The sequence below is a fragment of the Phalacrocorax aristotelis genome, chromosome 8 (genome assembly GCF_949628215.1).
Source record: "Phalacrocorax aristotelis chromosome 8, bGulAri2.1, whole genome shotgun sequence".
Taxonomy (NCBI): domain Eukaryota; kingdom Metazoa; phylum Chordata; class Aves; order Suliformes; family Phalacrocoracidae; genus Phalacrocorax; species Phalacrocorax aristotelis.
Genome location: NC_134283.1, coordinates 11,364,357 through 11,377,273, shown reverse-complemented (window position 1 = coordinate 11,377,273; position 12,917 = coordinate 11,364,357). Strand labels below are relative to the sequence as shown.

The 12,917-nt window shown below is 38.7% G+C and overlaps 1 protein-coding gene across 1 annotated transcript in view; it reads right to left on the bottom strand.

Annotated features, from left to right (window-relative positions):
* GARRE1 (granule associated Rac and RHOG effector 1) overlaps window positions 1–12,917 on the bottom strand; it is a 61,296-nt gene that overhangs the window by 8,514 nt on the left and 39,865 nt on the right. The window contains exons 4-10 of the mRNA XM_075101386.1: window positions 10,746–10,886; window positions 10,368–10,463; window positions 10,074–10,235; window positions 8,937–9,095; window positions 5,552–5,649; window positions 3,910–4,035; window positions 2,434–3,425 (exon numbers count right to left, since the gene is read on the bottom strand). Of these exons, the coding sequence (XP_074957487.1) occupies window positions 2,434–3,425; window positions 3,910–4,035; window positions 5,552–5,649; window positions 8,937–9,095; window positions 10,074–10,235; window positions 10,368–10,463; window positions 10,746–10,886 (1,774 nt within the window). The remainder of the gene's footprint in view (window positions 1–2,433; window positions 3,426–3,909; window positions 4,036–5,551; window positions 5,650–8,936; window positions 9,096–10,073; window positions 10,236–10,367; window positions 10,464–10,745; window positions 10,887–12,917) is intronic.

Here is a 12,917-nt window from a genome sequence, read left to right as displayed (position 1 = left end):
GGTTTTCGTTTTTTAAACCCTAGATCTGTGGAAAATGCTGTTTACTACTCTATAAGAGAATGTGTCTGTGTGTGTCTGTGTCTGTGTGTGTCTGTGTCTGTGTGTGTCTGTGTCTGTGTGTGTCTGTGTCTGTGTGTGTCTGTGTCTGTGTGTGTCTGTGTCTGTGTGTGTCTGTGTCTGTGTGTGTCTGTGTCTGTGTGTGTCTGTGTCTGTGTGTGTCTGTGTCTGTGTGTGTCTGTGTCTGTGTGTGTCTGTGTCTGTGTGTGTCTGTGTCTGTGTGTGTCTGTGTCTGTCTGTGTCTGTGTCTGTGTGTGTCTGTGTGTCTGTCTGTGTCTGTGTCTGTGTCTGTGTCTGTGTGTGTCTGTGTGTCTGTCTGTCTGTCTGTGTGTCTGTCTGTCTGTCTGTGTGTCTGTCTGTCTGTCTGTCTGTCTGTCTGTCTGTCTGTCTGTCTGTCTGTGTGTCTGTCTGTCTGTGTGTCTGTGTGTCTGTCTGTCTGTGTGTCTGTGTGTCTGTCTGTGTGTCTGTCTGTCTGTGTGTCTGTCTGTGTGTCTGTCTGTGTGTCTGTCTGTGTGTCTGTCTGTCTGTGTGTCTGTCTGTGTGTCTGTCTGTCTGTGTGTCTGTCTGTGTGTCTGTCTGTCTGTCTGTCTGTCTGTGTGTCTGTCTGTGTGTCTGTCTGTGTGTGTGTCTGTGTGTGTGTCTGTGTGTGTGTCTGTCTGTCTGTGTGTGTGTGTGTGTCTGTCTGTCTGTGTGTCTGTCTGTGTCTGTGTCTGTGTCTGTGTCTGTCTGTCTGTGTGTGTGTCTGTGTCTGTGTCTGTGTCTGTGTCTGTGTGTCTGTGTGTGTGTCTGTGTCTGTGTGTGTGTCTGTGTGTGTGTCTGTGTGTGTGTCTGTGTGTGTGTCTGTGTGTGTGTCTGTGTGTGTGTCTGTGTGTGTGTCTGTGTGTGTGTCTGTGTGTGTGTCTGTGTGTGTGTCTGTGTGTGTGTCTGTGTGTGTGTCTGTGTGTGTGTGTCACTTCAGCTATAGAAACATTTATTTTAATCCACAGACCACCATTTATCAGCTCAATTAAGTCACCTTTTCAGTGTATCGCTTTCAAAGTCCTTGATACTCATCGTATCAAATGGAACAAAACCCACAACTTTATGTAGATCAAGAGGAAAATACTACAGGAATAGAATTAAAAATGCCCATCCTTTGTATACATGCATGTTATTCCCTACACATACATGTATTTGGTGCTTGGTGAAAGTCATTTTATCTTTCCTTAAAGGCTGTGATTATCCTGAAGTATATACCACAAGTATGTTTAAATAAGATACTGCTAATTCAGACTTATAATTGTTAAGAAGCTTTTGGTAACGTAACTATGGTGCCTATTCTTGCCTTATGAACTCCATTAATTTATCAACTAACCTGATAAAATAAGTATCAAAATTATGAGTCCAATGAGCTGGTTTCTGAGACGCCTGCAACAACAGTCCTAACGCGTGCAAGTTAACGTGGGAAACGGATTCATGGTTCGATAAGAGGTTTTCCTGTTAGTTCTAGCGCTGCCTCCCTCCAGGCAGCTTCCATAAATGCACAGTACAAAGTTTCTGTAGCTATGTTCCAGGCCAACAGAAATTATATTTACGAGATAACAGATTTGTAATGTGTTCTTAGTACTACTAGCAGAAGAATTCATTAATCTCCTCTTAGACTCTACAGTCAATATCATAGTCTTTAGCTATTTGCTTATAGCTATAAAATTTTATCTCACTTCATCTTTGACAATAATCCCTCTACATTTACAATTTATTGGTGGTTCAAACACATCTGGCAAACCACATGGCACTTGCTTTTTAGTCTCTAATCCCTCAGCATCCGAGCTTTTCACTGCAGTAACAGCTGTAGAACAGGAACCAGTGCGACTCCCATGGAATCGCGCAGTAACTGAGGGGAGATGCAGGAATATGGGCAAGATGCAATCCGGCTGTATCTCCAGACTGCAAGACTAGTAAATACCAAGAAGGATCATTTTGGGGAGAGGTAAAATATATAAGTTCAGGATTTGATGGTTTTAAACAATTTTACAAATTACTAATAGAAGGAACATCATGTCTATGCATCTGGTTCAGTACTTTGATGTGGTCCATACAGGAGAGGTCAGAACTACTACAACTGGGACAAGAAACAAGGAATTTGTTTGTATTCTTACTTATTAATGAAGTTGCTTGTACTTTAGTTCACCTTCAGTTTAAAAAAAAAAAAATTAAAAAAAAATTTAAAAAAAAAAAAAAAGAGAGAAGCATATATTTACGTACCTGCTTGCCTTTGTAAGCACTCTAGCATCTGGTGGATGGCACCAGGAAATGACAGTTCCTGCTCGCAATATTTAACAGTATTCTTTGTAAAAGAACCCTTATAAATAACACAATAAAGGAAAAGACACACACCTGCAGGGTCAAAAGGCAGGAATTCTCCCAACATCCCAAACACTCCATCAGTTTGGTCACGATTTGGCCATGTGTTGTTTCTAGGTCCTTGTGGTTTCTGTCCTAACACCTCTGACATCATATTGTCCATATAGCTGCTCACAAGACCCAAGCTGTACAAATCAGAGCTTAAATCTGAAAAACCAGGATTGTTCCACTGGTTTATGTGAGACAATCCAGCTCCAACAGCTTGGGCTGGCTGCTGTGAAGAATTAGTCAGCCATTTGGCAGGTACACGTTGCTGTGGTCCAATAGGTTGAAGCAAGTGTTGATAATACTGCATTTGCTGCTGCTGCTGCTTTTGTGACTGTTGCTGCTGTGACAAGCCTTGCTGAGAAGGATGCAGTGGTGTGTGAGAGACAGATTGCAGTTGCTGTTGTACTGTTCCTGATTTTTGTTCTGTTGCTGTAGAGGATGCAACAGAGTTCCTTCTTTTCACCATCGGAGAAGTCTGCTGGGATTTGCCCATGTTAAAACCAGACAAGAAGTCTATAACATCCTGCATTTCTTGGTCAGTTGGTAAATTCATACCTTTGTCATCCTTGCCATCATCTGGTTTGAAGAAGTCGTCCCGTCTTTCAACTAGAAACCCATTCACTAGCTGATTATTTGTGCTCTGAATTGACTGCAGTGAGTCTGTGGTCCTAGGAAAGTTACCAATGTTCAAAATGCTTTGTAACCGTGCATCTATGTTAGTGGGCATTTTAGCTTTCTCCTCTGAGTTGGAGCTTATGAAGACATTTTTGGAAGGTGTACTGGGGATTGAATAACTTCCAGCATTGCTTGTACTGGTACAGGAAGTTTTTTTTGTAAACCGTGATGTCAGTTTTGAGAACGTCTTTTGTAGACCACCTGAAGATTTGCTTCCATTTCCGGATGGCATGTCAACTTGATTCCCAAAGTCTGAGATTTCACGCTGTAACTGGATCTGAATACAAGGCAAAGCTTGCTCCCTGCATAAAAAAACCCACTTATATCAAACCACCTAATACATAACTGAGTTTCTGCTTTGGGGGAAAATATGTATTTGGGTAATAGATAGTGGAAAAACAAAACCAAAGATTGCCAAGCTTATCACTACTTCTTACGGTAAGAATGCAAATTATTACTCATATTTGCATTAGCATTAACTACTTTCCATTCCTTAAAAAATTTTAATTGTGCTTCAAGACCTAAACAGAGACTAATTTTATATAAATGAAATACTTTAAGAGAGAAACAAATACTTTTGTACACTTGGATAAGCTGCTGGTTTGTTTTTAAAAAGACTGTTATATGTACCCACAAGGTACCTCTATATAGATTGCCAATTTCTTGCTCTCAGTTTGACCGCTTCTGATGAACTGGTACTATCAAATTCCTCATTACACATCTTTCAGCAATGGTGGTTTTCTTTAAACTAGGGGAGTAGAGCATGAGGCTCAGGAGGAGATGTACCTTCCTTCCTTCCACCTGTGTATGTCAAACACAGCAGTATAGAGCACATCTACTAGTCCCAAAGTCTTCTCTGGATCCAGACTCCTCTGTAGCAAAGACATTGTTGCTGGATCTTCTTTCAGACACCTGTAAACATTAAGCTCAACTTAAAAATCAAAATTTTTATTTTTTACATTAAACAATTTTACCATACTCATCAGATAATAGAAGGCCAATTGATGTACTACTCCTGCTCCTACAGAGGAACAACTAATAAAGGCAGCATAATGGATGAACAAATGCCTAAGTGTTCCTAAAAACTACGCCCGCAGCCCCAGTTTCTTTCTGCTGTTGAATACACAACTACTCTAACCGTAAAATTAGGAGTTATATAATTTATTTTAAAATCATGATTAAAGATTAGCTCTTTAGCTAGGCAGGCATAATTCAGGCACAGAAGTAAGAAATAACAAACACACAAAGCACAATTCTGGAAAACGGCAAAAGCACAACAAACCCAACACAAAACACTAGCACACGGGTGCGCTCTGGAGTGCCATGCTAAGAACCCCCAGCCTGACAGACTCCCTGTGGAAAATAATTTGGTGTATCCAACAGCCTGGGGAAGCTGAGCTGTGAAGGATGCAGGATTAGTGAATTTTCCTCATTAATAGCACAGAGTTAGGACTGAATTTGAGGTGAAATCAGAATAACTTAAATCTAAATATTAGCACATTTGTCAAGTACTTAACGAACTCCTCCCGCAGGGACGAGTAAAGAGGCACTCTCACTGTGTGTCAGCAGGCGGAGCTCTTCCAGAGCGCACAAAGCCTGGCTCAACGCACTCTGCAGTATTTTAGTTCTTTCATAATAGAGTAATTTACATAAAGAGAACAGAGAAATGCCAGTTTATAGTCGAATTAAAGATGTATTTGGGTAAACAGACTATCAGTTGACTCACACTTCTGGACATACCATTGGTACCACTGGTAACAGGCTATCTCACTAAGGATTCAGATGAATGAACTGTGCTGTACTGAAATTTCTAACACTGACTAGTCCAAAGTGAGAGAGAGAAAGGAAGTGTTCTAATTCCAAATCATTGTTTCCAAAGGGAAGAAATGCTCACCAAAACTGCAGATTAATCCTACCATTCTTTCCTAGGCAGTCAACTGAACTGTTAGCGAACAGCACCTCTCGGGCCACAGAGTTCTGCGGTTCATGACAGCACTTAAAGAACAGCTCAGTGAAGAAAGACCTAAAGCTCTCATATTAATTTAATCTAATTCTTGGCCTTCACGAGGTAACACCTGTGAGGACCTGCCAGGGAGGAACACAACAGGAATACTACTGGATTTTTGTTTTTTTAAACCACCTCTTTCATCATCAAGCTTTTACTTTTTCTTTAGAAGTATGTTTTAGTGCCCCAGCACTGCCTCTCTTCTATTGCCTCCAACAGAGGCAGCGCTAGTACAAAGACAGCTAAAGTACAACTGTCAGTCTGTCAGGAATGGTGGCATTCAAACAGTTCCAGATAAAGGAACTTGAGGAAGATATGCCATAATTGCGTTGTATTCTCTCTTCCATTTGTACTTCAGTATTTTTCCCTATATATTCCAGTCACAGCTCTTAGTATAATCTGCAACACAGAATTTTTATTTACCAAGTTGATGGAACTTGCACCACAATTCTGGATCCTTCTAAACTTATCTGAGGAGCATAGGCTTCTTTATTTTCAATCTGTGCTGTGTCCACAACGACCTAGCAAATAAAATGAAAATAAAAGGGAAATGATTTTAAGAACTAGTTCTAGTTACTGTGTCACCCCTGTAGTTAAGATGCAATAGTCTCACCTCCCTGCCATGCTACAGGTGTAAAAAATAACCAGATAAAACCCAAATGAACTCACAAAATCATTGTAAGTTGATTTCTATTTTAATATATATACAAAAAAGAATATAAAAATATTAGTTTGATATAGTAACCTATATTTCAAGGACTTAATTTTTCTCAGTTACGGACTGTAGTTACGCATCACTACATAGTTAACATAGTTACCAACTGCGTTACCTAGGAGCTGGTGGTCATCAATGGCTTCATATAACAGCCCTTACATTAGAGAGGCTTGGCACTATTACTACTTTAATAGCTCCCAAACACCTATTTATCAAAATATTTTAAATAATTTAACTGCAGTGCATGGTATGATGTAGACAAGTAGTATTTAGTCTGAAACTCTTCACATAGCTCACAATTCTTAGCACACACCCCTCGTTTTAAGATTGGAAAATTCCACACCAACATTCCTCTGTTCTACCTAATGGAACTGTACTATTATTAATTCTGTATTATATAAAGAGAAGAAAAGTGACTGCTCAATTTGTTGAATTCTGAGCCCTCTGTAAGACATCACAAAGATATATGGAAGATTAAAGTATTGAAAATTAACCTTCTGTCATGAACCTTTCTTTATATGGAATTAAGAAGGAATGGATTCACTTCAGTTTCATTTAAACTTTAATACCAGTGATAGTAAGTTCCATATTTGGTTTGTGCTTTCTGTTATTGTCCAGTCTGCATGGGTTGGCCTTTTTGATCATTTCCATAATTTCCTATTTTGGTCATGCTGAGCTTTTTGGCAGCACTCAGCAGTTCTTGCTTCGGTGACTAGCAGATTAGCTGTACCATTTACCCTTGAAATGGCAAAGTCCTCCAGTATAAGTAAGCCTCAAGGGATATTGCCTTTTTTTTTTTTTTGCAATCATTCTAACTGGTTCTACTTCTAACTGGTTGTCTACTACTGGTTATGAAGAAACGTGAATAACGTTGAGAGTCTCTTCTCTCTCTTGCTTTAACACAACCATCCAATGACGCTTGAACACAATTATTTCCCACCTTTTAGATATTTTAGCATAAGGCCTTAGTTTTCCTCCAGTTGACTCTAAGCATTGCCTGAGTTTATTCAACCTTGTAAACAATGTCTAAGCACAGTGACAAAATGCCATGCTATTATCCACTCATGAAAACACCTCTCATTTAGTAACAGGGCAACTCCATTACTCTTCTCCTTGTATTTGTACCATTTTAATTTTATGTAATTTGGTAATCTGCAATTCAGCTGTATTGCAATTATAATTGGGATAGAGAGATGAACTTAAGAGTGATCTTTCGCAACTCCCAAGAAAAATACTGTCTGCATCTCAGACCTTTAAGTCAGAACTGAAATTCTGATTTGTGCAGACCTACATCAGCTAGACATAGGCCAGTAGCGGTGCATGGTAGTGCTCATGGTCTGGGCTTTGTTGGGGGGGTATTTCTCCCCCCCCCCATCTTCCTTTCTTCCCACTATGAAAGGTTTTACATTTCTCAGCATTTGGGCAGAGTTACGACATCTGGGCTTTAAACATTAGTAGGAGATTTATTGCTTCTGCAATGCATGTTGGTTTTTTGCTACCAGCACAGCAAAGGATGACTAGAGACAAAGTTAAACCTTCCCTTCAGGACTTTGCATGAGGCCAATTCAAAGTTTTGTTTCCACTCATCCTCTGAATTCCACTATTTTAATACACATTACTTTTATTCAAACACGGAGATTTCTTCAGCTGACCCAAGTCTGAAAATACAATTCTTAATACATATGCTAAGGTAAAAACTGCACTTTTAAAAATTATTTATGTTAAAAAACTGAAGCCTAAAATAATGAAATAAACTAAGTCACATCTCATTGTGCTTTCCACTCTTAATGAGCTTCTTTGTAAAAGGCACATGGTTAGATATGCTAAAGAAAGTGAGACTCTCAAGTAATGTTCTTTTTTAAATTTGGCATTTAAACAACAGTTCTACGCACAATGCTGAACTAATGCAGACAGCTTATTTTCTAAAAGCAGTAAACCAAAGACTATGTAATATTGTCCCATGATTCTTTTAGCTGAGTTCTACACAAAATAAACTTAAAATAAACACGTTCTCCCTCCCACCCTGGTGGGTGCTTAGAGGATAGCTTCCTGTGCATCAGACATCTATTGTTCGTTTTACAGGTGTTTCCTCTCTCATCTCCACCCAAAGAATGCTTTAAAGAAGCAAATTACAATTTCTCGTCATCGCATGAGGCTACATACAAGCATAATTGAACCCTGTAAAAAAATTATGGCACACAGTTTATAAAGAAAAGCCTCAATCCTCACACCCTTCCAAACTGTAACAAATCAAAGTGAGAACGAATGAAGAAGTCTCAGAAGTATTTTGTCATGTGTATGGCTTATTACTGTGCCTTTGAAGATAGAAACTTACTACTTTCAGAACCTGAGGTTCATGATTCAGCACAAGTAACATTCCTTATATCAGCACTGTCATTTGGGAGAATGTATAATAAGTTTTATGCTGACAACTCTCCAAATGTTATGATAAGCCTGAAGAATATCAGGGCTTTAATTACCAGCAGGTCTAACTGGTTATGTCTAGACTGGGGGACAGCAGGAGATCTCCAGACTCCCGAGTCCCAAATGTGCCTCAGGCCGCTCCCCAAATCTCATCAGGGCAGGACTTGGCTGTGCACAACCCTGAAACCCCCTGGAAAGGAAGGGGTGGGAGGTGCAGCATCCTCCAAAGCATTCCTCATCTAGACACTCAGGAGCCAAGAACTCCTTCCGAGTTATGGCACACTCCCATAGGGCTCCTGAGAAACAGTTTCTTTCTTGGCCTCATTTTCCGTACCTTGCTGCCAACTCTGAGCATCCTACCATGAACTATGGCAGGTGAAGACAAAATCCCACTTAACCACATCCTTTTATTCTAGTTCTTCTTGTATTTATTAATATGTAACACATATTTTCCTTGGAAACACTTAAGTAGAAATTTGACCAATCCTACTATTCCACACATACCACCTACGAACTTGGATTCTATGAGGATACATTTTGATCATAGAGTTAGCTGCGCCATTAGAGAAACACACTGGAAATTAATTTCCAAACTCTTTAAAATATCTAGTTTCTCTTCAGGATGTTTAAGTAGCCCTTTTTTTGCTAACCCTATTCATAGTCACTTACCAGTCCAGCTTGGCCAAATAACAATTGTACAGCAGTTTTGCAGGCTCCTCGCCAAGTGGAAGGGCAAACCTGATTTAGTACTTCAGTAACAGGAGAGTCATCCCGTGGTGTAAGTCCATTATGGCATCCAGCTTCCTTAATCAACTGCAGCATTGTGTGCTGAAAAAAGATCATAAAAACTTTGTCATATGAAACACACGACTCAAATGTTAACACCAATGCTTCTGTATGCGTTTATCATTGTTCTACACGTTTTTCAAACAACTATAATGTCTGTTACCTCTGAACAATCTTGTATAACAAGAGCTCACTGCAGAGCAGAAATACAGAAGACCGCCTCTGCTATTGGTGACATGATACTCCTCCAAGATAATAAACAGTATTTTTGCTTATGTTCTTGCAAAACGGTTTAATCAAAACTACAAAAAACACTGCAAAGACAACAGAAAAGCAGCATTTGAGCTGTGGATTGTTTCAACCCTTTCAGGAGCAAGGAACTGGGCTTATCAAAAAAAAAAAAAAAGGTGAAAATGCCGACTAAAATTTCCCAATTTACTTCTGAATGGACATCTTTTCCACTACTTTATACTGAAAATACAATTAACTTCTCCAAAATTTAGAATTATTTTTTAAAAATTGATTGAGGTTTGTAAGACAACATTGAAAGGAGCTTTGTTACAGAATACTTTTTCAAGTACCTTCCTTAGCACTAGGCTGGGCCAGACTTGTTTTGGCACCTAAGAAGATAAAAGCTCTGACATGCATCACCTGGTTGGGGCACCGGTAAGGGCTCACTGTCCTCTGTACTTCTTGAGACCTAACCCAAGTGTTTTCAAAAAGGTCACAGAGCTTCATTATCTTCTAGACTTCTATGCTCTCTCAGATTGGACTGAATTTGCCTAGGTGGTTAATATGTTATCAGAAGCAGGTGTGGACCTACAATGTTATCAACACTATGTTTCCACAGGAAGCCAGGCTAAAAATACGCACTTTTTATTTAAAAGTTTGGCACTGAACTTCTGCTGCAGTTGTTGTCTGAATTTTAAGGAGCTCTACTCTTTTTTTTCCTTTTCCTTTTTTTAATTTTGTTTTTTCCTTCTGCCCCTTCACTCCTGTGGTTAGATTCAGGGTTATTACCGTTTTCAGCTTCAGGTTTTCTGCTGCAGACTCATTAAAGGATATTCCTTTCAGAAAATGCGATCCTATCTGAACAGGTACAGTGGGCAGTTCACACTGAATTGGCTGAGGTGGAGTTTGTCTCCTTCCTGTTTGCTGGGCTTCAGCTTCACTGCAACATCCCTGAAATATAAAACAGATCAATTAGATGAAGTTAAGACACTAGAAAACCCCAGTATGAGGCCATTTTTTTTTCCAATAGTTATTTTCAAGGTGAGGAGGGATGAAAGAGAGAACAGGTTTAAAAGATCCTACCTGAAGACTTGCTTCTATAGCCTTTGGGTTCAAGTGGAAGCCGGCCTTCATTGCATACTCACAATGGCCTAAACTCTCCAAAGCCACTTTGTAAGCCTGACATTAAACAAAAAGTTGAGATAGCACAGGCATATCAGGAAGTAAGCAAGCATGCAGTCATTGTGTCTGGATACCTGTCTAAGAATTGTTACATGGATTTACTCTACTCAGTTCTACAGCACACACATTTATCATACAAAATTCCAATAGTGTAATACTCAAATACATCATGGCTGCCTGTGGTACGTATTTCTGCAGTATTATACTCCTTCCCTATTTCACTCCTTGGCCCACTGACTACTACATGCACATGAAAGCAGATGACTAGAAAGAACTCACCTGCAAAGCACTGTCAATTTTCATGTTTAGCTCTTTGAGCTGATGTTCAGGGATTGCCACACTCTGCGAGCAGAAAAGTTGCTGAACTTCAATTCCTGCCAAACAACCATCACAGCCTCTTTCTCGCAGTCGAGATGTGGCCTGTAATGTAAAATAAAAATCCAGAGTAAAGAGACTCAACATTAAACCAGGTCAACCTTAATTACATTTTTAAAGAGAGCAAAAAAAACACACAGAGTTTAAAACATTATAAAGGAGATGAGGAAGAACACCTGGTAGAATGGATGCAGAGGAGATTATTATAACTTATTAAACCTCTATTGCTACTTTGAAAGTACAAATCTCACATAATTTGTGTGGCATATAGGTGTTGGCTAGCAACTTAATTCAACATTGTTTGCTGTTACTATTTCAGCTCCCTCTCAGGACTAAGGATCCTGTTACACAGGCCACATGATGACTGTGGTTACCAGAGGAGGGACTTTAACTTCAACATAAAGGGTATTACTTGCCACAGAAACAGAAGATAGATTTAATCATGTGTATGAACTCTCCTATGTACATAAGATATATTTTATAAAATCAAGGGTGATTACTGTGGTGCAATTTGAGATGAGCCACGCAAGAGTAAGATCAAGGTAGTGCAGCAAGAAAATAGCTTTACATCATATGATAAGCCAAATGTCTAGTGTTAACTGTAAAATATTACACTACTGAGCAGGGTAAAATAAATAGAAACCTACTCTCAGCTGCATTTAAGGCCTCAGATACAGCTTATTTTTCAGTCTAGGAAGTAGTCTTGCTTTAAAGCAGGACATCCAAATTGGAGATTTTTGGTACTACAGCCAATGGACAGACACATTGCTCACTTCATCAACACATACAAAATTACAGCATTTTCCAAGTGAAAAATCTTAAAAGTAGTTTTGAGCTACTGACAAAGTATCATCATAAACTTCATTCTGAAACAGCAGTGTACTCTCCTGCCAAAGAGGTTGATTTTATACGGAAGTAATGGATTGCCTTCCACTCCACAAAGTGAAAGTTCGGAAAGATTTCAGTATTTCATATCTTGTTTCTGTCAAAACGACTTGTATGTTAGTCTATCTACAATTATGAGAGAGAAAAAGAGAGATATATTTTATTTATCTACAGAACACAGATTTTTCTTATGCTATCCTAAACCTCCCCACAAATACTTCAGACTAGTTATCTTAGTCAATCATAACAATTGAGGTTTATTCTGTTGTTACTCTGAAATTAAGGAGAATCTGTGGTTTTGTCTTCTCCTCCCTATGTATGTTTAATAAAGGACTTGATTAGTGTAATACTTGTACTAAACTTTATTCTGAAATACAGGGTCTATAAACACAAACAGCTGAAGTGGACTGTTAAGGAGGTAAATAAGGAAGTTAAGGTCCCAGATTCTCCAAACCCAAGTTTAATTTTAACCACATTTTAAACAAACTTGATAGCACTTGCAGGGCATTTCTAGAAATTCCTTAGTTTAAGCAACTAAGTATATTAAACAAAATTAACTATTTCTATGCAAAAGGAGTAAAGCTATACTAGGATTAGAGCTGCTGTTATTAGGTGTATTATCTGTAATACATCTAAACCACTCCCAAATCCTTATTTTATGCTGTGAAATAAATTTATGCTGCAGTAAAAATTACAAGTAATTCCTCTGCATTCATAGTTCTAAGGGAACTTATTTGCTTCCATAGACCTTGCAGATGTTGGTTGATAAATGGAAACCTTGACAAGATTTCCAGTCACGATGATTAACCAGCCTGTGTGGGCTGCCAAATTAGACTTCAAAAGCACGTGCTCCAAGTTACTTGAATTTAAGGAAATCATGAACTCAGTTGTCTGAATCCATTTTAATCTATCAGTCTGCAGATTTCAATAGTGCAAAGGAAAGCAGAAAAGCTCATAAAATAGTTTTCTTTGTAAAGTACTTTTTACGGCAGGAGAAGTGAGGATTCCACAGATGGCAAGCGTTTTTGAAAATACAAGTCCAGAGAGTGGTAAATTTAAGTAATATAATTAAGATTCCAACAATTGATGAATCAAGCAACATCAAGCTTAACAGCATGAAGGCAAAAGTGTTAAAAGTTACGATAAAGATTTTTAAGTATAAAATAGAATCCATGCTCAAAATTTAAGAGA